At 37.7% G+C, this 23,802-nt stretch overlaps 1 protein-coding gene and 1 long non-coding RNA gene across 28 annotated transcripts in view; both read left to right on the top strand.

Annotated features, from left to right (window-relative positions):
• Positions 1 to 19,657, top strand: part of LOC148360220 (protocadherin alpha-C2-like) — a 173,349-nt gene extending 153,692 nt beyond the window's left edge. For 25 of the 27 annotated variants that reach the window (XM_088343747.1, XM_088343753.1, XM_088343754.1 and 22 more), the window contains exons 2-4: positions 6,119 to 6,183; positions 8,742 to 8,827; positions 17,083 to 19,657. In XM_088343747.1, coding sequence (XP_088199873.1) covers positions 6,119 to 6,183; positions 8,742 to 8,827; positions 17,083 to 17,387 — 456 coding nt within the window. In that variant the 3' untranslated portion in view covers positions 17,388 to 19,657. Of the gene's footprint in view, positions 1 to 629; positions 3,475 to 6,118; positions 6,184 to 8,741; positions 8,828 to 17,082 lie in introns of those variants that run through there. The other 2 variants (XM_088343734.1, XR_015851296.1) reach the window with 2 other exon arrangements.
• Positions 19,658 to 20,864: 1,207 nt separating this feature from the next.
• Positions 20,865 to 23,774, top strand: LOC148360219 (uncharacterized). Its single transcript, XR_015851363.1, has 3 exons — positions 20,865 to 20,986; positions 22,512 to 22,584; positions 23,442 to 23,774. It is a non-coding gene; the product is annotated as an uncharacterized LOC148360219 (long non-coding RNA).
• The last annotated feature ends 28 nt before the right edge of the window (positions 23,775 to 23,802 follow it).

Here is a 23,802-nt window from a genome sequence, read left to right as displayed (position 1 = left end):
TTTCTTCTTTTTGTGACTTAATACTATGGTAATAATCAGAATTGCTAATGTTCTCGATACAATAATCAGGTGTGGTTTTAAAAGTAGCTCACCAGTGATGTGTCATTATAATTGTCTAGAAAAGCATTGGGAAGACATCATCGATCTTTCCAAAATTCTTTTTTGAAATTAGCCTATAGGTTATATGAGTTCATCACTCCGTTCCCCTATACAAGGCATCGTTTTTAGTGGTTGACTGTTCCTATTTTGACACTATTTCTAATAATCACAACCTGGTAATAACACAATAACATAAAAATAACGTGTTAATTTTTTTTAGGAATGTAAATCAAACTAGTAGCCCCTTTGTGCTAAACAATAATGTAAAAAGTGTAATTCTCAAAAAGGTTATGAGCAAGTAAAAAGAGGTAAAATTGTTTTTCTCTATTCTTTTTAAACCTTTAAGGGTAGTTTTTCTCCCAATTTAGTTTTCATGAACTAATAAACACAGGTAATAATGTTGACGGAGAAGCTTCTTTGATTGAGTTGCTCGTCATTTTGTTTTCCCTGTGCATGCATTAGGAAGGGCGGTGGCGCTAACGAAAAAGAGGGAGAAAGAGAAGATGAGTCAGCCGCTCCCTAATATTGCTGAGCGATTTATACGTGATTAAAATCCACATATTTGGACCATAAAGATCGATCGCGTTATTAGAACGTTTTATCCTTGCTGAAATGAAACCTGCGTGGTTTTGAGCAAGCCCCCTCCCTCCCTTTGCCCACACGGCACAGGGAGGAGAGGGAGGGAGAGAGAAACCCGCCTTGCTCAGAGGGCAAAACATTTCCACAGCCACAACAACGCCAACATGGACGCACAGGCAGAAAAGAAAGCCGAATGGGCGCCGGCAAGGGAGCAAGCGGCGTTCTGCACATAGTTATTTAGGAGATTTTGTCGCAGTCCGCTTGATTTTTCCCACGCCTTTGTTTTTTTCATCATCATCCTGCTTCCCTGCCATGGCAACAACGGCACAATTCTGTTTGATTATTTTGATATACAATGGGTGCACGAGCGGCCAGATACATTATTCCGTCCCGGAGGAGCTACAGAACGGCGCTCAGGTGGGGGACCTCGTCCGAGATTTGAATCTGGACCCCAAGAAACTTATCCACCGTCGTATTCGATTGACACCTGAGATCGGACACAGGTATTTTAGTGTGAATCACGGGAAGTTGGAGGTCAGGGATAGAATCGATCGAGAGAGCCTTTGCAAGATGGGCGCCACCTGTGTCCTCAACCTACAGCTGGTTTTGGACCACCCGGTGGAATCTCACAATATCCAGGTGGACATTCTTGATGTCAACGATAACACTCCAAGGTTCCCGCAGTCAGAGTATCTTCTGGAGATTTCAGAATCCGCTCTGACCGGATCCAAGTTCCATATCCAAGCGGCTCTGGATCCAGATGATGAATCCAACTCGGTGAGGCAGTACCTCCTCAGTCCAAACCCGCATCTAACGCTGGATTTGGTTAAGCTGTCCTCTAGTACAAAGCACGTTGAGCTTATTCTCAAAAAGCCATTTGACCGCGAACAGACCCCGTCCGATCAGCTCATCCTCACAGCGGTGGACGGTGGAACCCCGCGGAGAAGCGGCACTGCTAAAATCAACGTCCAAATCCTTGACGCCAATGACAACATCCCGGTTTTTGATAGCTCAGTTTATAAAGTCAAAGTTTATGAAAACTCAGCTAAAGGTACTCCTGTGATGCAGTTAACTGCTACAGACTTGGACGAGGGCCCCAATGGAGATGTTTTCTACTCATTTAGCAGCTACACTCCAGAACAAGTAAGGAAGATGTTCTCATTGGATGTAGACACTGGGAAGATCACAGTAAATGACAATCTTGACTACGAGGAGACAAACGCATATGAAATCTACATTCAGGCGATGGACAAGGGGCCTTCTGCTGTGGCAGTGCATTGTAAAGTCGTGGTGGACGTTTTAGACGTGAATGACAATGTTCCTGAGATTGTCCTGTCTTCACTTACCACTCCCGTCCGTGAAGATGCCCGTGCCGACACTGTCGTTGCTCTGATCAGTGTCCATGACCGAGATTCTGGACCGAATAAGAAAGTCATGCTAGGTCTCCGGCCTCCAACGCCCTTCAAGATAAAATCTTCCCGCTCCCAATATGCCGTCGTCACCTCCGGGTTTCTGGACCGTGAGACCATATCGTTGTATAACCTCACTATAAGCGCCACAGATGGAGGGACCCCTCCCCTGTCCTCTCAGATGACCTTCCAAGTAGACGTCGCTGATGTCAACGACAACCCGCCTCGATTCGAACAGACATCCTACACAGTCTACGTAGCCGAAAACAATGCCCCACATTCGCCGTTGTGCGTCGTCAAAGCTTCTGACGCCGACTCGGCAGAAAACGCTCGCGTCACCTACACCATCCTCAACGACAACAATCACGGCATCAATGTGGCAAGCTACGTGGACGTCAAACCCGACACAGGGGAAGCCTACGCTCTACGAATTTTGGACTTTGAAAAACTGAGAGAGTTTCACTTTCAGGTGAAAGCACAGGACAACGGCATGCCGCCACTGAGCCGTGTGGCCACGGTATATGTTTACATTATGGATCAGAACGACCACCAGCCAAAGATTGTTTACCCTCCCGCCAACCGCACCACAGAGACTCTGCTGAAAAACTCTGAAGCGGGTGCTTTGGTTGCAAAGGTAGTGGCGTGGGATGGGGACGCTGGGCAAAATGCTTGGTTACTGTTTGCCTTTCTGCCACCTGGTGTGGACCTTGACCTTTTCAAGGTGCACGAGCACACCGGCGAAATCCGAACCACCCGACGCGTGGTGGAGGAAAACTCCACCTCCTTTGCGTTGACTGTCCTGGTCCGGGATCACGGCCTACCACCCCTTTCATCCACCGCCACTATCCACGTGCACGTAATGGAACCCGTAGCCAAGTTAACTCCTGATCCCAAGCGTATCATCAGACCTGAAAGCCCTTTAATGTTTTCCAACGTTACTATCTACCTCATCATCGCCCTTTGTGCCACGACTTTCGTGTTTTTGGTAACCGTCTGCGTTCTCGCCATCGTGCGATGCCACGCTTACTGCACCCAGCCAGGATCCTGTTGCCCCTGCTGCGTATCAGAAAAAAGCCTGACTGATGGTAACGCTGGGGGCGTGGCCAGACCCGCCTCCGGAGCAGGTCAGCCGGGAAACGGCGTGGCCTTGCGCCGAGATCTCAAAGTAGAACCGCGTTACATCGAAGTGCGGGCTAACGGGTCCGTCACCAAAACATACTGTTACAAAACGTGCCTGACGGCGACTTCCGGGAGTGACACCTTCATGTTCTACAACACGGGGCGACCTCTCAGTGGGACCTGGGGCTCAGGTTACGTCACCAGTCACAGCGGGCACAGCCAGATTATTGTGCGCCGTCTCAGTATGCCAGACGCCACCGCCATCCAGGTGTGTTATTATGTGTCTCGGACTGAAATAAATAACCTCATAGTCTCATTGAGTCCATTTGGAGTTAGAGTATACACCCAGGATACGACATGAATTTATTGTGAGGTGGGGATCTCAAAATATATTTGCCGTATGGCGGGTGAGAGAAACCTCTGGTAATTAGCTGATGCCTTTTAAATACTCAGTACCCAAGGTGGAAACATTAAAATAACAAAATGGCATTTAGTAAGTACTATTTATGTGTAATATACATACATACATACATACTATATATATATATATATATATATATATATATATATATTTATATTTATATATAAAACGTAACATGAAAATAACATGAATAAATATACAGCTAAATGAAAAAATTTAACTGATTTGTCTTTAGCTGTTCTAGTGGAGTAGCGGGTGGATGCAGAGTGATGTGAGGAGATTGTGAGGGCGTTATACATTGAAACCGATTTAAAACTTCCACTTTCGAGGATTGCCTTAGGACAGGGGTGTCCAAACTTTTCAGAAAGCTGGGCAGATTTGGTAAGCTGAAAATGTGTGAGTGGTAACTATTCACCCTGGTATTCTTCAACCAGTCCTTAATCAATTCTCCCTCAGTAAAAGGTTTTCAGTGCTTGTCGTCCCAACCTCATAGCTTGCCTTTGTATCATTTTTTTTACCTGCAGGATCTTGTGAAAAATCAAAATACTTTTTTACTTATATTTTATTTTTTGTACAAATTTATTTTATACTGCGGTCAATATTTCTGACGGGCCTCATATTAATAATTTTTATGACAGAGGCCACAGGCCTGTAAAAATTTGTTTAAGGGCCATAACTGGCCCCTGGGCTGGAATTTTGACATATCTGCCATAGGATATTTCCCAATCATAATAATGGATTATAATAATGGTTTTGACCCTCCATTTGTTACGGCCATGCAACTTAGCAAGTGTAGCAATGCGGGTGCCCTCCCTGTATTTCTTCATAAGCACAAGCTTTGTTTCCATGGTTATCGTGTTTTTGCTTCTCCCTAAAGCATCACTGCAAGCTTTGAATTCATAGAAAACAAATACAGTACAAAATATACAGTTTTGTCTTGCAGACTTTGACAAAACAGGAGATTTTGGACTAGAATTAGAGAAAGGCATTATGGGACGGAATTTGGCCAATCTGTATTTGTATTCATCTGTGACACAAACTAAAAGCAGAGCAGCAATTTTTATGATGTCAACTAATAGCAGACAGGCATCAAATAGATTTATCTTTTACGCAAAGTTTGGATTTTATGCATTTTTGGCCACGCAAAATAATTTGTTGTTGATGTCATATAGTGGGGAAAATACTGTAACGAGGGGATAAGGAATCATCCTCTCATACATCATAAAGCACCAATAAAAGGATTCAGCCATTGTTTTTAATTTTGGGGAATAATTCAGCCTTTATTCATACATTCTAAGACAGAAACTCTTTTTTTTTTTCCCCACTGTCTATGCCAAACTTCCATAAACTGAATAAATAAAGGTTATCATTCGCTCCTCATTAAATGCCAGTCAAGTTTCCTCCAGATCTGTTATTAACTGATAACAACAGGTGTCAAAAGCAGATTGGCTGAATCCAGGAAGGAGCGGGCGGGGGGCAAGATTTGATTGGAGGCTCTGTTGATGTCGGAGGTGTGAGGCTTGTATCCATGCGAGGAGTCCTTTCACCAGAGAGGGAAGATTTGAGTAAAAAAGGGCACACTTTGGTTTAAATACACAAGAGAGAATGTTCATTTTATTTCTAATGACTAGTTCTACAACAATAAGGTATTTTCTAATATAATTTTAGGTTTATATTCAGTTAATGTACTCGCAAGATGCTGATGCTTGTTCTGAGTGGATTTTTTATTTTTTTTAATGTGCGTTCTTACAAAATACAAAATACCATTCTTCCTTTGGCTGTGTCTGTGTTGCAGTCAGGCCAACATTTCAATAAGCTGTTGTTTTTCCTATTTCTAGACGATTGAGCTTCAAAGTTAAGTGAACATTTTTTGTATATAAATAACTGTATGCAACATCTAATAACCAAATTCAGCAGTCTTTTGAGAAATGCAGTAAAACGTGGACTCTTGTCATTTTCCTGTCTAAAGAAATAAAATAAGTCATATCAGACCTCCTTATATGCACTGACAAGAACCTGTCAGAAATGTTCAGTCCTGGTTGTTATATTACTTAAAGTATACAATTGTGGGTTTTTTTTTTTCTTTTCTTTTTTTTGGGAGGGAGGAATGAAATCAAGAGTTGGCATATGGATAGTAACATGCAGTTGCCTTGGTAACGTCGGCCGTGTGTTCCTGTGAAATGTTTGGTCTTGAAGAGCGAAATGCAGCAAATAGCTGAGTGCCGGAAATTCATCGGTTTAATTTTACAGCATTGCACCGTCCTTTCGCATTGCACAATTGCCGTTTATTGTTGCAGAATATGTATAGTGATTGTGTTGACTTGATGTCAAGGTGATGTTTCTTAAAGGTCAGATCCAGGGGTGATGAAATCAAGCTCACTCTCTTGGTCTCAATGCTCAATTTTGGACTTCCCGCTAATGACTTATTAATGTGACCTGATCCATTTTCTTCTGTATTCGAAACTAAATTCCTCTCTCTCTCTCTTTGCAGCCCAAGGGACCAAGTTCGGACTGGAGATATTCGGCCTCCCTGAGAGCTGGTGGTGTGATGCAGAGGTGAGTACTCAATGTATTTTAACATTTTTATCCAAAGCCCCAGTCTGCATTATATAGGGACTACTGGTGGTATTAAATACTTAAATAATTCAATTAAAAAATAATCATTCAAATTATCAGCAAAAACACACGGATGATTTCTTAAACGGTTATTTACATAAGACAATTTGAAGAAGCTGACATGTTTAACCAACATCTTAGTACAACAGGAGCCTGAATGACCATTTTATAGCAAAGGTAGCAAGTCCCAATGGTTCTTTTAGCACTCTTGGGCGCTTACTGCACAAAGCTGAGCCCAGCACGTGATGGTCACCGAGTACCGTCATTTAGGGATTCTCAACTTTTTTTCCACTGTTGATTTCTCTAGCCACTCATATTTGCCTCTTGGCTGCAGGCTATGGCTAGCTGCTTAAGTTATTGTTACCTGCCAAGAGTAAAAAAAAGCCCGCTTCATCTTTCAGTGTCACTTGCCTTCCACGGATGCTCATGCATTTTAGTAACTTTTCCTGCTAACTACTAAAGATATCCACTTACACCAGCTCTAACCAAGTCCAGCTATTACCGTTTTCAGCTGGTCCAGGTGTATCCAGATGGTTCAGTCTTTGGTTGTTGCCCACCAGGTTTCCTGTCCTGTCACTGGCTGAAATTCATACTTGCTCACGGAAGAAAATATAGAAGTAGGCTTCTGAATTTTGTCCAAGTCGTGTCTTTTTGGCTTCTGTTGTGTCTTTTCTTCCATTACTCATGCTTCAGCCCTCCTCTAAGCTACAACAACCTGTAGTAGTGAATTATTACACATTGTCACTTTGAGAACAATCAGCCATGGACGACACTTTAAATAATTTGATATACAGTATATATTTACAGTCGTATGCAAAGGTTTGTGCACCCCTGATAGTTTTCAAGATTTTCCTTTATAAATCATTGGTTGTTCAAATCAGCAATTTCAGTAAAATATATCAAATAGCAGACAAACACAGTGATATCTGAGAGGTGACAGAAATTGTGACAGAAAGTGTGTAATAATTACTTAAACAAAAGTAGGCAGGTGCATAAATGTAGACACCCTTGTTTTTGTTTTTTAATACCTTAAGCACTAATTATTGGAACACAAAATTAGTTTGGTAAGCTCATTGACCCTTGACCTACATACACAGTGGCTAGTGCAGGTACTGGCAATCTTGTTAAAGTTGAAGGTCGCATGGATTCCAGTGAGTATCAGCAGATTCTTGTGAACAATGTTCCAAAATCATTGACAAAGCTGAAGTTGCGCTGGGGCTGGATACTTCAACAAGACAACGACCCCAAACACTGCTCAAATTCTACTAAGGCATTCATGCAGAGGAACAAGTACAATGTCCTGGAATGGCCATCTCAGTTCCCCAGACCTGAATATTATTGAAAATGTGTGGTGTGACTTAAAGTGGGCTGTCCAAGCTCGGAAACCATCATACCTGACTGAAGTGGAGATGTTTTGTAAAGAAGAATGGTCAAAAATACCTTCAACCAGAATCCAGACCCTCATTGGAAGCTATAGGAAGCGTTTAGAGGCTGTTATTTCTGTAAAATGAGGATCTACTGAACATTAATGTCATCTTTCTGTTGGCGTGCCCAAATGTATGCACCTGCCTACTTCTGTTTAAGCAATTATTGCACATTTTCTGTAAATCCTATGAACTTCATTTCACTTCCCAGATATCACTGTGTTTGTCTGCTATTTGATATATTTAACTGAAATTGCTGATCCGAACAACCAATGATTTATAAAGAAAAATCTTGAAAATAATCAGGGGTGCCCAAACTTTTGCATACAACTGTATATTTATACATATATTTATATATATATATATATATATATATATATATATATATATATATATATATAAACCAACACTCTCATATATTTTTTTCACACGGCCCCTGTATGTCATATATATATATATATATATATATATATATATATATATATATATTTATATATACTTAATGATTTTTGCAACATGTAACGTTTGAGTCCCCTAATGATAAAACAAATCAGTATGTTATACAGTAAATGGAATGTGTATTTTAACACTTATAACACTTTATCACTATTTAAAAAGCTCAACTGTAATTATTCATACAGGAAAGCACACATACATAGATTCTGATTAATATTAAGCAGATTTCCCTTTAATTACATACTGCATTTGCAGTTATAAATCGGATCAAACAAGGATACGAGTATGTGACGTCCTCGTTTTTTTCCATGAGGGCAGCTCCTCGGAATTGAGATAACCCCAATCTCTGCATGCAACTGACCTATTTCATTTAATCTAATGCTTGTATATTGACAATATTAAATACATTTATCCTGTGGGTAGTTTGATATGAATTGGTTTGTTTTGCTTAAAAAAAGTCAATTATTTTATATAACTAAAATTAGGGATGTACAATAACTGTTTTTCCTAAGGAGACAAAATCATCGTTGAACATCAGAAAAACGTCACCATCGTCAGTGCATCTTTTGTATTGTTTTTTTTTTTCCTTTGACGTACATTATTTGTGTGCTTTTGTAGCTCAGTCCACATGGAAGAGTCTGCAGTGATGCAGGGAGGCCAGGGAGTCCTGGTCCAGAACTGGCCTACAGCATCAAGCGCTGCTGGTAAGAATGATTTATTTGACCTTAGCAGAGGAATAGATTTTAATGGTTTTACTTGTCATTGATTACAATGTATATATATATATTTATATATATATATATATATATATATATATATATATATATATATATATATTACATAAATTGTTTACAAAGACTGAGAATAAGCAATCAAGAATACTGTGATTAGTTTATAGTGTTTATAGTAAACTGTGTAAAAAAGAAATAGGTTTGTGGTATCGATTCTGGTTAATTTACCAGTGCAGATACTATATGATTATAAGTAGGATGCCTACTTTAAGGTTTAAAAAATAAAACATGAAAATACATGAATAATGATATTTATTCTAGTTCTATTTATGTTCGAAATAACCCAACTGACATTTGGAATCTTTGTTATGTATGTGTTTATATATAATGGTCTGTATTTTGTACCCTATTGTGTTAAATTATTCAAAATAATAATTAGGTCCAATATTGAATTCTTACCATGTTAGAATGCGACCTGTTTTGGGAAAAACATGTTTCCTATCAGTAAAGCTTTTCTGCTGATTTTGATAATGGAACTGTCGCAGGGTTACAAAATGGCAGCCATGATTTTACATGAAAAAATGTGAACCTTTTTTGTAATTGTATTTTTTGCAAACATGTTAATGAGAAGTTATACTGCCCCTCCCAAACTCCTACTTTTGAATGTACAACATAATCACTTATTTATGTATTAACTTTATGTATTTTTGCTACATGAGAGTACCGATACAAATTGCGACTTCGGATAAAACACCAAAACAAAGTTTTTTTTTCTTTCAGTAATTGCATCAAAGTTATTCCGACATTTAACATATAAATCCTAAAACTTTAGATGAAATTGGGCATCAGGATGAAGCTCTTTTCTTTATCGTTAATGATTAGAAGGAAAGACTACTAGTTTAATTTGCATTTCTGAAATTGTCATTACTTGGTTATTCAAATATTATTACCATGCAGCAATGATGGAAAGTATGGTTGAAATAGGTTCAGTCAACCACTAAAACATCTTTCTTGTATAACGGAATGGAAATAAATAGTAGGATTTTTTAGGAAGAGTTTTGGAATAATTGATCACGTATTTAAAGACACAGATCATGTCAACAATGTCTCATGCCAGTTAGAAATCTAAATTCCTACAAAATCTCAATGACCCATTACTCGTCGGCTACTCAGGTGTTATTTGGGGATATCTTATTAACCTCTAGAAAAAATACTCTTTAGTCAACTTTTTATTTTTAAATCATTGTTATCTCGTTTAGTACTTTTCACCTGAAAGCCACTATAGCTTGAGATCAAACACGCATTTGATTGGGTGGGAAAAAACAGACTTGATATGTTGCCTTGCTTAAGGAAAATAAAAATATAGTGTTATTAAACGCAGACAAAATAGTCTGGAATGCATTACTGGTACGAGAGAGACGGACAAATTGATCATGAGGGTGACCACATCAGCATGAGTCATAGACAAAGCTATTCATTAAAAAAGGTTGTTTGTCAAGCAAGCTGCAGCCACAGAATGATTGGCTTCTTTTTCTCTTCTTTACTAATAGTAATATTAACCAGTCAATATTATATCCATCCCATCTCGTATTAGTAGAATGTTGTATTCAAACAGGAGCTCGGGACTGTTTGTGCCGTTTCCATCGTGCTGTGACAGATGGAGCTCAGTCCACGCCCAGATTAGCAGATCCACAATAATAGAAGCAGGCTTGCGCCAACTCTTTTTCCAAACAAGGGCATGCATGCAGGGATTTAGAAAGAAAATAGAGATGCACGATAACTATCTGGTCGGAATAGTAGGGACAAATATCGTGACACAGTTATCGGTCCAGTAGAAACATTTTTAAAAAGTATTGGTTTCCAGAAGCAGCATTTTAGAATTATAATCAGAATTATCTTAACTGTCCAGGATAACAAGGTTGTGAAAATTGTTAAACACTTAATAATGAAAATAGATCTAAAGAATGTCATGTTAAATAGACAAAAATGTTTACAAGATAATGCTTGGAGAATGGCCAAAAGTGTAATAATTGTGCAATAAATATTGGCAACAAAACTCCAAAATGAGTCGATACATAAGATATGAATAAGGAAAATACAGTTGTTGTGCAGCCTTAAAAATCAAGGTCAGGTGGGGAAATCAAACTGTGAGGATATTGGCATATAATAACACAAATGTAATAAATTATTGGATTTAAAAGTGGCAACAAGATTGCGGATTAAAACTGGAAGGTGAATGCGGCCGTGTGACTCGGGGGAGGGGCCACAGCCTGCATCATTATTCTCCATCAGCCCCTGTCACCAACACTCCTACCAACGTCCCACTGCTGTACCGGAGGATAGTGTTACCATAGCAACCATTCCTGAGGCCCAATTATCGGCGGAAAGGAGAAACGGGGCCGTCGGATGGAGGAAGGTGTGAACATATGGTGTCGTCCGGAGGATTTTGAAAGAGGGTGGGAGGACAAAAGAAGGTGAAATGCGCTTAAGATAGAAAAATGAGTGTGTGTCTGTGGAGATAGGGCTGCAGGTATGAAATGCAAATGTGAAGGAGAGAGCTCGAGAGTGACCTACATCTGCCATAGAGACCTGGATGCATGTTTGATGCTTTTCTCCATCAGCGTGCACGCACTTGCATGTTTAATTTACACCAGGGGTCACACACTTGTGGGCTGCGGGCCCTTATGGGACTCAAGATGATAGTTTGGAGCCCCCACCATAATATGAAAGCTAAAATTAAGCTCAATGTTTGTGAGTTTGATTTGGATGCCATCTCCGTGCTAAACAATTGGGCAAAAATTCACTTGCTAATGGTTGAGATGGATGTACATCCGCCCTGCAATATGATTACCCAGCTACTTCCTAGTTTTACCCATGCCATTGTGTCCACATCACAGACTAACAGTCTTGACAAATAAGCTGATACTGTTAAACTCATTTTCTTTGCAATGTAATCTGAACCCATTCGACTTAAATTGAGTGGCCATGGGGGAGGAGCTTATCAATGAAGTTGAAGTGAATCTTAATGGACTCTGGATACGTCTTGCACAAACTTTACGTGAGCTTCTGCAGATACATTTTAATTTCAAATTGCATTATTTTGCGAAAAGCCCAGTGCATGACAGTTTTTGTAAAAGTTCTATTCATGTTCAGAAAGTTAATAGTTCAAAACTGTTACTAAACACAATTGAATTTGAATAAAATGTTTGTAATTTCTCATCACTTCCTAGCCTCTGTGCATCACAGGTTAAAATATATTTTGCGATCCATTATTCCTGATCAAATATTGCTGAAAGCGATGGCTGGCAGGGAGCATCTTTGTCAGGACTGGTGGTTATTTTTTTGTTCTTAAAAGTTAACTGCACTCGTTTGTCCATTACTCCCAATAAGAATGGGGACTGGCAAATGGCACTTTTGTCTTTTGTTGTGTCGATCTAGCCTGCATAAAATGAAATGCATGGTGATGTCTGCAATCCATTATGGCGGGTCAATCATTTTTGAGCGCATGGGCTGGCAGGGCGGCTGAAGCGTTCCATCGTGGCCTGCCTGAAATGTACTGCACTGTTTTGGTCGTGATCCATTATTCCGGGTCGACTATTGCTGCTAGCAGGGATTGGCAGAGAGTATGTCAAAAATGGGGGGTCTTCTTTTCAGAGTTTTGCATACCGTGCAGTGGTCTGGCCCCTATTATCTCTTCAATAAACGAGAGATTACTGTATTTAGAATTCTTGACTCACAATTTTAGTTTCTTTAATCTTATTTTCTCTGTCAATATTATTTTATTCATTGAAAACATTATATTATCAATCCTCAATCTGTTTTTCAATATTTACGTCTGATTTAGTTTAGAAAATAAAATATATTTGAGAACAGTGTTTTTTCTGAGCTTTTATTGTGGAAAACCCAGTGCATTCCAACCTCACCAAGACCCCATCTGCGGCGGCCCCCTGGTTAATTTAGTTTTTGACCCCTGATCTACAACATAGCAATAAATAAATTATAAATGATTCATCAAACACAGAGTGAAGACATTTTAAAAAAATGTGACCAGAATCTGTTTACTTTCCGAAAGAATTTCCTCTTTGAGACTTGTTAAAAATGTTACCATCATAAAACATTTATCAATTGTGCGTGCTCTGTTTTATTCATCATGTTGACATCTTACAAGTTGCTAAATTAGAATAATCACTAGAGATGTTCTATACTACTTTTTTCCAGACCGATACCAATGCGAGCGCTCTACTCCTGACAAGCCCCAGGTACGATATCAAGTACCATTAATACTTTTGACACATAATACAATAAGAAAAAAACAATGACAGAGTATTTTCCTTTGCTCAAAATGTTTGAATTTGTTTTTAGTTGCATGAAATAATGGCATTTTAAATTATCAATACAATATGTAATATATTAACTGATCAATTAATTAATTTCTAGATAGGAGCCACAAAGTATAAATAAAAATTATGTGTGTTTATACATATTTTATCCGTACCACAATCACTTAAGTATTTGATCCTAAAGCAGTGACGGCCATTTTAAATAGTTACCATTAATATGTTTCAAACATGTACCCCAAAAAAGAAAAAAAGGCCCACAATCCAAATATGCTAGTGTCACTGGCGCACACATTTTGTTAATTTGACGCCATATTTCCACAGAAATAGCATCTCGGATATTTTTTAATCATACTGCTTATTCATTTAGTTAAAAGAAAAAAGGTTAGGTTAGAAAGGTCAGTTGTGATTTTCTGGCTGCATGCTGTATTTTTGTTTAAAGAAATGAACTGTGACTTGAATGTATGGAAGCCTAAAAGTACCAAAAATAAATAAATAAAAATGACCGTTGATGAAAAAAACAGTAATGTACTATGGCTATTCATTACTAAAACAGGGTGTCATTTTTATGAGGGCAATTTACATCAAATACATTTTGTCATCATACCGGTCATTTTACATCATACTTTTTATGATAATATCCTTTAATTAATTTTATTTTTATTCCAAAACATTTTTATCAGTGGCCTTTTTATTCAGAATGCTTTTTCGCGGAATATCTCCTGCTGTCAGTCAAAACCATAGGAGGCAGTGCTATAGAAAAGACATGACCAATTGATCTTAGAGCCAAGCACGGGCCCAATTTACGGATAGAGTTTGACATCAGGACATATTATTCAGAAAAACAGCGTTCGGATAAAAAAAACTTAAACAAAAAAACAAACTGTTAAAAGCAAATGATAAGACCGTACTACAATAAGAATGATGTTTTTAAATTGGACATATTTAAAACTACTTATGATCAAATTTTATTTGACAGTTTACAATAAAATGTAAGTACATACTGTATTTCATAACAATGTCCCCCAAATTTAAAAATAAATACCAATATGGCATAGTTGCATGTTATTTAGCAACACAATTTGTAATATCACAAAAGATTGCTATTATTTTTATTATTTTGGTATTCTTGGTCTCCCTTATGCATGAATTCCAGCATGGTAAAAGTCTTGCACGCATGTTTTGTCTTACAACATATTACAACATGCATGAAAATACCAATTTACTTTACACGCTGGCTTCATTAAGCCTTGTTTTGATTTGAAAAGGGTGGTTCGTCATTTGTGTTCAGTGACATTATCCCAAACCAAAAAAAGACAATGGCCAACAACTGACCTCATCCTTTCTTTTCTTCACTTTTCATATCAGCATCTTGAAATCCTACCTCATCTTCATCACGAGTTTATGTAATGTCGCTTCTGTCAGTTGGAAATGACGATTTTGACTCCGCCGAATAAAACTTGGCTGATTTTGTTGGCTTAAAAAATCTTGGTTGGCAGCAGGCGTCACTTTGATTTATTTCTGCAACATTTTTCCTATACTAATGCAAAGAATGAGGCAATGTCGTCACTGCATTCATTATTCGGAGGGGTAAAAATATAATTGGGTGGCTGTGTTCACATCGTTGATGGAGTGAAGGTGTAAACGATCAACATTGATGGGATACATGAAGAGTTTAAAATTGTGTTTTCACGGTACGCTGCGTTAAAGGTCAGAGCTGGGAAAGGAAGGAGCGATAGATGAGAGGAGAGCAATGAGTTTTGCTCTTCAGCAGTTATCAAAGCTGCAGAGGCAGAGTCAGGATTATTGCGGAACAAGGCGGTTCTGATGTCACAGCACAAAATTATAATCAGTTTCCGGCAACCTGGTCCACATCCGATGGAGTGGTTTTGAGGCGTTTTCCCTCCTATAGGCAATGATAATAATTATTTTTTCAGTTAAAATTATTTCAATGTATTCATAACAACGTCATAACGAGGAAATGAATATTGTTTACAACCAGATCAAAAATGCCACTCGAAGATAAACATGTAATAATGTAAGACTTCAAAGAGAAAAATGAATCTCTTCTTTGAGACTGTCAGTCAAAAACAATGTAAAGAGTTTACAATAATGTACTAGTAATATTAAATATAAAACTATTGTGAAGTAATGAGTGTTCATTACCCAGGATAAATGGGCCAATTATTTTGCAAAGAGGTGCTTTGAGGCTTACGAATTGTAAAGGGCATCAGAACAATGTTTTGTTTTTGATATTTTATTCATAGTTTTTATGTTTATTTATATGATATATATGTGTGTGTATATGAATATATATATATATATATATATATATATATAATATATATATATACCAGCTCAGTAGCCTAGATGGTAAGGCGCCCGCTTTGAGACTGGGAGGTTCGGGTTCGCGCCCCGGCCGAGTCATTCCTAAGACTTAAAAAGTGGTCGGCGGCGCCCTCTGTTGGCTGCGGCTGCATCGGCTCGCTACAACGGGTCAGGTGCAATCGACATTTCGTTCTGTGTACATTGTTACACAGAATGACAATACAAGGAAATTATTTATTATTTATATATATATAATTCAATATGCATGGATAGATATGGATATAATGTGTGTGTATAGGTATTTTTTTTCTCATTTATTAATTTATATAATTTTTTGTCGATATGTGTTCATTTATTGTTACTATATCTACCAAAGGTTATTTAACTATAATATTAAATGTATATGAAAAGTGTATTTAAATGTTATTTACATTTATGCAAATGCTTTTATTCATTTTATTTTAATATACTTTTATATATATATTTAAATTATTTAAATTATTTGTTAGTTAAATTCATGTATATTTCAATACATTGTTACACATATGCATTTATTTATTCATGTGGTTATTTATTTTCTTAATATTTATTAATTTTGGTTATATATGTATATATTTATATATATATATATATATATATATATATATATATATATATATATATACTATGTATTAGTATATATAAATACATTTTGATATACTTTATAAACTACTGTTTTGTTTTTTTGTCCTCAATTGTCTGCTTTGGTTTTTGTTTTTTTATTTTTGTCTTTGCGTGCGTATGCCAGATTAAGATTATATACCCAGTGGGACATGTTAGGAACAGATTTACCGTTCCAATCCTCTACCCAGTAAGCAGACTTGACATTTGAGAGCGGACAAAATGATTTTCGACCAGGAAAGAAAATCTACCATCATTGAAACCATCATTCATTTTATGCTGAAGACGGACGTCTTTGGTATTTTGTTGCTTTATTTCACAGATTATCAGTGTCACTCTTGCGAACTGCATTCAAAGGAAATAAGAGGATCTACCTCTTAGCATAAGTAGTCACGATACAAAAACCAAGCACTGATACCACAGACATGATTGTGTCAAATTTTCAGAAAGTGCAGAAATTACCAGTTCATTTTAGCGATTAAACGATATTTTATATATGATACTATGATAAAATCTGGGAAAAAGTCTCAACTTTGTATCAATTTATGGGCCATATGTAGAGGTCACCGTTTGCATATCTAATTGAGGAAACACTTGTCGGTTAGCATTTGCAATATTCTAATATTTGAAGTTTCTTATTATGAATTAGCTACAAACGTCTTTGCAGTACAATCATAAACTGTCTTTATTTTAATTTGCAGCGGTGCATCGCTATTTCCATGTTCACAAATACAGTCTATCACATAGTTTTATTTCCAAGAAATGTATCAGTCTCTCTTAGGTTTAAAATATCAAGTAAATCGATCACACCTAAATATCTAAGTATATAAATATGATGTCATTGTTTTTTCTTTAAGATAGATAATTAGCACACAATAACAATTTTTTTCTTTTTTCTTCCAGATGCTGAAGGGGGCGAAGTGTCCCCCCCAATGGGCGCCGGAGTCGACAGCAACAGCTGGCACTTCCGATATGGCCCAGGGGGTCCAGGTGCACCCCCGCAGCACCTAAAAGCCGGCGAGGTCCCCCCAGAAGCGTTCATCATTCCCGGTTCCCCCGCCATCATCTCCATCAGACAGAACCAGGGCGGTGATGACGACAAGAGCGACTTCATCACCTTTGGTAAGAAAGAAGAGGCCAAGAAGAAGAAAAAGAAGAAGAAGGACAAGAAGGACAAAAAGGATAAGAGCAAAGATGATGATGAGTAAAATGAAAAAGAGAAATGTAATCATAGAATTAAGGGTGTCACTAAAACAGAGGTACCAACCAAAGTCCACTGGGTTTTTTTCTGAACCTGCCTTTACTTTCAGTTCCCAACTGAGTTCATAGATTAATCTTGCCTTCAAAAACAACACAAAAGGATTGATTTCCATCCAAGCCCCAATGTGCCTACCAAGTCCAAAATAACAGTATAGTTTACCCTCCTGTAACCCATCGGGAATGTTGGCACCTCTGTATTATCTCTCCTCAACAATGATGAAATGTTTCTCTTTGAGAACGTACAAATACTTTGTACATTGTGCCGGCCAAGGAAAAAGAGTTGGATGTGAGCAATATCTGGGGCTGGACATAAAACTCGTAACACGCACACCTACATATAAACACACTTGTAAATAGCACAGGAGGGTCACAAAAAATATGCTGCAGAGTCCCTATTACCAACAGTGTCTCCTGTGATATTGAATGCATGCTCACAAAACATGCTAACACAACATGCTAACACGCACGCGGACACTGACAGGCAAAGAAAGATAAGGTAACGTGATCTGGCATGGACTCTCGAGATGGAAGGAGCATTGCCGTTTGCCATTTTTCTCTATCTGCTTTCTGCTTCGAAAGGACCAAGAGACATGAAAGTTCCTCACAAGCTCCTGAAGACCAGGGACGAAGAAAAAAGCAGAATATTATTCGTAGAGTCAAAGAGATTTTGATAACACTCCTTCCTGAGTCCCTGAAAGCTGAAAGCTTTCTGCTTTGAATGTTTGGTAGCGACCAATCCTGAGCTGATACCTTATCGACTGCTCACCTGCTTGGCCCCCGACCTGGCCTAATGCTACCACAAACCCCCTCCCAAACCCTCTGCTGACTGCCTCTTCATGTCAAACTGAACCCACTTTCCTTAATTCTCTAAAGAGATTCACAGTACATGTTTTTGCTATTATATGTACAGAACCACACCCCAACAATTCCTGCATGCCAAACCTTCCCCGCTCAGGACCCAACCCTGGTACCTGGCCCGCTCTGAACATTGTGGTGTGCTGACAACAGCATGGAGTAATGCGGATGTGGCCCTTCAAAAGGGCGGGGCTATCACCAGGGGGTGGAGTATACGTCTATGTACATTTTGAACTTTTGTCTCCAAAAAACGGTTCAGTGCTTTCAACATGTGAATACTACACCGAGATGTTCACTTCATGTGCATCGTAAAACAGGATGTAGTGAGATCAAGATGAATTGCAGGGGGGGGGCCGGGGCTAAGCACTGGGTCGGAGGGCGGTGCTTTGGGCTGGCCCTTTCCACATTCGTGATCACGAGTCAAATTTTGGACGTATGATTGATTGTCTCTACGCTAGGAGTCAAAAGAAAATGGTATCCACGGATTCCCTGTTAACTGTTAAAACCCAGCATTGTGACAACAAAAAGGGGGCGTAGACATGCACCCTTTTTAGCCCCGCCTCCCCCTCTCGGATCTTGTTTTGCGGCTCAGTATGATGTCACTCCATTAAGTGGCTGCTGCATGACTGCTCTACGGAAACACATACTATATAGAGAAATATATAGATATATAGATAGCAATGATTTTATTTTTTTTCGTATTACTATTTTATTTTCTCATTACTCACACCTGGAAATAATTGTATGTACTTCTCATGTCTACGCCAAAACATCGATGTATAACAACGGTCACGCTCTGCAGATGTCTTATGGCATCCTCCTAACTTCCTTCAATATTTGTAATGCTATCGTGTGATATACTTGTTTTTAATGCATTCACCCTTTCCCCGAAACGTTTTATTTCTGCTTTAGGAAACAAGCAAAAAAATAAAATAAAAAAATGACGTGAAGGTCTAACTAACACTGTAATATTGTAAGTGGAAAATGTATCATCGTATTATGAGCTGTCACTTCCTTTTCATTCTTGCAAAAAATTCAAACAAAAACAAACCAAAAAAATGTTGGAATAAGTATATGTAGTGTATGCTTGTATTTAGTGAGCTTTTCATGCTGTCATTTTTTCCTGGTGTATGGTGGTGAATTTTGGTGGCAATGCGCGGTCTAAATAAGGACCAGCAAAGACCTATCTCAACCCCCCCCCCTCCTTTTTTTTTCTTTGGGTAAATCTGCTCATCAACTGTGACAGTGGAGTAGTGGATTTGATTTTTCCTTTCCATTTCTGCCTTTCCTTTGACCTAAATAGAGACTGTCTTGATGTGTTTTGTTTATGAATCACCAATAAATATTTCTTTCTTAAAAATGATATTAATCTCATTGTATTTTTGAATATGTGTTTGGCTCTTCAGTATGAATTGTTTTTTTTTTTCTTCCTTTGTGTCTTCCTTTTCTATCTAGTTTGAAAGTCAGTCAAAATAAAAGCTGGAGGGGAGCAGTTCCTTTGAAGTTTTTATTAAGTATTCTGAGCACAAATGAGCTACAGGAGTGACCAGTGGCATAGTACTGTTCAGTAAGACTTTGTCCAGTGTGCCATGGGAAATTGCCCGATTTTATCTTTGCAAAACAGTATTTTTAAGTAGCTTTGCTTTCTTCAAGCGATCAGCCAAGTAATTGTAACCGTAATCCATAACAGTAGGTGGCAGCAAATTCATAATTTTTCTTTTTATATGAAAATTATCTCCCCGTGAGGTAGTACGGGTAAAATATTTGCTGATTTATTTTGTACAATTAATCTGATTAGGATTGCAATGCAAAAAAATAACAAAATAAATCAAACAAAGAAAAAATGTCCTGCATAATTTTTCAAATATAAATCATTCAACAAAAAGTATGAATTTAGTTTAAAAAAAAAAAGTTCCACAGACAGATAGTTTTCACTCAATTTAAGTACTTTGTGTGATTTTCTTCTGGAAATCACAAGCTAAAATATAGTAAAGCTTGAAAAATAATTTTAAAATACAGTAAAATCATACGTCACAGCAAAACTATTATCATGAACAACTTGTATTAAATCCTTAGCCACGGTGACCACAAACAATAAATACAACTTTAAACTGTCAAAGTAGACAACAAAATAATTTACACTTTTCAAAAAAAATCAAACATAAACTGGTGCCCGAAATTACTTTTTAAAAATTATCAACCTTCGGTATATCTCAAGGTTTTTAATGGAAAAAATTGTGCCTACACTTGAAAAAGGTTAAAGAACCCAGCTTTTGATTTTGAAAAATAAGTAATTACGATTTTACTTATTAATTTGGGCGATAAGTGCAACGCTGCGCATTGCTGCAGGTGGCGAGGCTGGTGTAGCACTCTTCCACCAATAAAACTGGCGAGAGGAAGCATCAAAATGTAAACAACGGTACAGGACAGTATTTAGGTTTTTTTACCTTCAGTATTTCAGACAAAGAAAATACTATGTTTGGCCATTAAAGGCGGGAGCGCTGTAGTATAGTTTTATAATCTTATGATACTTGGTCGTGCGAGTATCCTCAACTAATGAAAATTCCCGGTTTTTTTTTTGCAAATATGGCGACGCCATATTCTCGACGAAGCCAATGTTTGTAAACTATTAGGACGTGGAAGTTTCCATGTTTTAGTCCGAAATTGAGGACGAATAGATGCCACGTTTAAGGTAAGAACGGCAACAACGTCCCAAAGGTGAGAGTAAGTTCAACTGTTTCTACTCGTTTTTAGTATTTAATCACAATGGAGTGTTATTGCATGGTCGCATCTGGTCTCTACAGTCACTTGCGAATGGAAGCTTCCAGACGTACAAGAACTAATCACATAGAGTAGCTAAATTGATTTATTGTGTCCGCAAAAGCACATCTGCTGTCAAATAAAATGGAAACATCAGGCTTGATTATTTAAACTAAGCAAGAACACGATGTTCAGGATGGCATTTTAATTTGGAAAATGGCAAGACGGCACACGCATATACAAAACATTTTCTCACGGGCAACAGCACACGTAACAATGAGCAATTAGACTATTCCTTGTTTCCTATCTATTTTTTCCCCGATTTGAGTAAACAAACAAATGATCTGGGAAAGTGTTGCCGTCTAATAAGCTTGCAGTGTTTGGAATTTGGGATGACGCCTTCGTTATAGTCCCAAACTAATTGCAGTAACAAATAATAGAAATAACCAAATTAACACCATAGATTCTGGGTGCATGATAACTGTTTTTTCTTAACACCGATAAGCAATTACTTCGTGTTTTTCCTGCACAATAGAGTTGGAAATGTCTTAATGTCAACACGGTGAACATCGTTCACAACGAGTTTAGACGTGGCACTCCAGGATAAAAATGTAACAAAGATAAAATAGAAATAAATAAAAACTATATCTAGATGTTATAGTTATACGTTGGTTCTTGTAATAATGGCCTGAGCTGTAAGTGCTAGAGAATAAAATAATTTGTCTATTATTGTATATTAATCCCCTTATTTTACCTTCTACAGGCTATACACCGATTTTTGTCTTTCAAATTTAACTTCTCGGGTAAAATGTGACCCCAAAAAAATCAATAAAATGACTAAGGCACATTTAATATGAAAAATGGTGTATAACCTTTTTTGACACCGATAACATCCTGCTTTTCCAGAAAAATATTTATAACCATAACTAAAGATATTTTCCTAAATTCATTTTTGTACCTTCTACACACTTTACAATGTTTTCTTCTTTTTGAAATATATCCTAAGTAAAATGAAAAAACAACATCATTAGAATTGACTCAACACATTTTGTATCACAGATGATTTTTCCCATCAGCAAAGAATACTCAACTGCCATGCTAGACAATTTTGTCTATTTTAAAATAAACAAAAAAAATAATGTCGGCTCGGAATCTGATAGCGTGTCTCCAAGTGAACATCTCATCTCATCAGCCGTACCGCTTATCCTCATCAGGGTCGCGGGGGGGCTGGAGCCCATCCCAGCCATCTCCGGGCAGTGGGCGATAGCGTGATACCATATTTATTAATTTTCAGATCATTATTGTGCTTTCCTTGTACTTATTGTGAAAACAATCAAGTAAGATAACTCAAAAATAAAATGAAAACCAATGTAGTTTAACATTACGGGACTTAAAAAATTTAATACATTAACCACAGCAATTAGGTGTGGTCCTTAGCGCATCTGTTTGACCTTTAGTTCATCTTCTGAGGCTGACATCATGCGGTGACTCACTGAAGCATCATCCAGCTGCTGTAGGACATAAATGAAGGTGCGTATTGAAGAACCGGATGAAAATGGAATCTTAATCATTCAAAAATATGATGAACGTTCACTCACAATTTGTATTTAAATGCCAGGTTCATGTTTATTCTCCACATTGTTCATTAATACAATATATTGTGTCATTACTTAAATATTCTTCCACCAGGTTTGACATAATGAGCCTGTGTAGACTGTTCATTACATACAAAAAGCACACGTTCACAATTCTGTAATCATTGATTTTGGGCACTCACCAGTCAAACGGAAATGAGTGACCTAAATCTATTACGCTCTGCAGGGCTGTTTGTTGAGGATGAAGGGGAATATCATTTGAATGCTACCATGTGTCCACATGTGTATAGTGTCTTTATTAAAATGTATTATTATAATTGTGTTTCATACATTTGGGCTACTGCATAATTTATTGTGGTGTTTTTAAGAAAACAATAAAACTGTATAAGACTGCACAGGTAAGGATTTTTATAACTGACAGATCAATGGGATAGATTTCCCAACGATTTTCTAAAAGCATCGACCTGCTGGTGTCCAGGCCATCTGGTGACAGGGAATAGAAACTCAAACTGCAACTACATGTAGCTCTTAAAGCCTTGTGAGATGAAGGCGCCATCTTTTGGGCACATTAAGGTGGTACATGTTATCTGCATGAATAGAATATAGAAAAAGGCAGGAAGACGAAATGTTTGTATAGAATATATTGTAAATAGATTAAATATCTGAGCTCAATCGAGAATGCACTATAGGGGGGTGTTTTCGGGAACACCTAGGGCAGAAAATTGGAACCTGGGGGGAAGAGAAAGAGAAATGACTCAAGCCAAGATGACTCCTACCTATCGTCCTTCACAGTGAGCAGGCAGCTCACACTGAGCGAGATCAGCAGCGCCTCCAATACGCTCTGTGTGGGACTACAAAACTCAAAGAATGAAAGGAAAAGAACATGCAAGTGCCATTAAAAAGTGAGGACGTTAATTGCAAAAAAAAGATCACGTTAAGTCGCCAAGTTTACTGATTTTGCTTGACGAGATCTGTCCATGGTGCTGATTCTAGACAATAACCCCAGAAATCTTCAGTTTTCATTTTATTGACAAATGTCATCTCTTAAAAAAGAAACAAATAAATGTTCTTAAAAAAGAGTACTTTGCTGTTGCTGTTGTTAAATTGTTAATGTTTAAATAATGAATGCATTATGTTGATTCCATTGTTTTAT

Source organism: Urocampus carinirostris, chromosome 9 (genome assembly GCF_059441175.1).
Source record: "Urocampus carinirostris isolate Australia breed hairy pipefish chromosome 9, RoL_Ucar_1.0, whole genome shotgun sequence".
Taxonomy (NCBI): domain Eukaryota; kingdom Metazoa; phylum Chordata; class Actinopteri; order Syngnathiformes; family Syngnathidae; genus Urocampus; species Urocampus carinirostris.
Note: the sequence above shows the minus strand (reverse complement) of the source record. Positions and strands in the feature narration are given on the sequence as shown.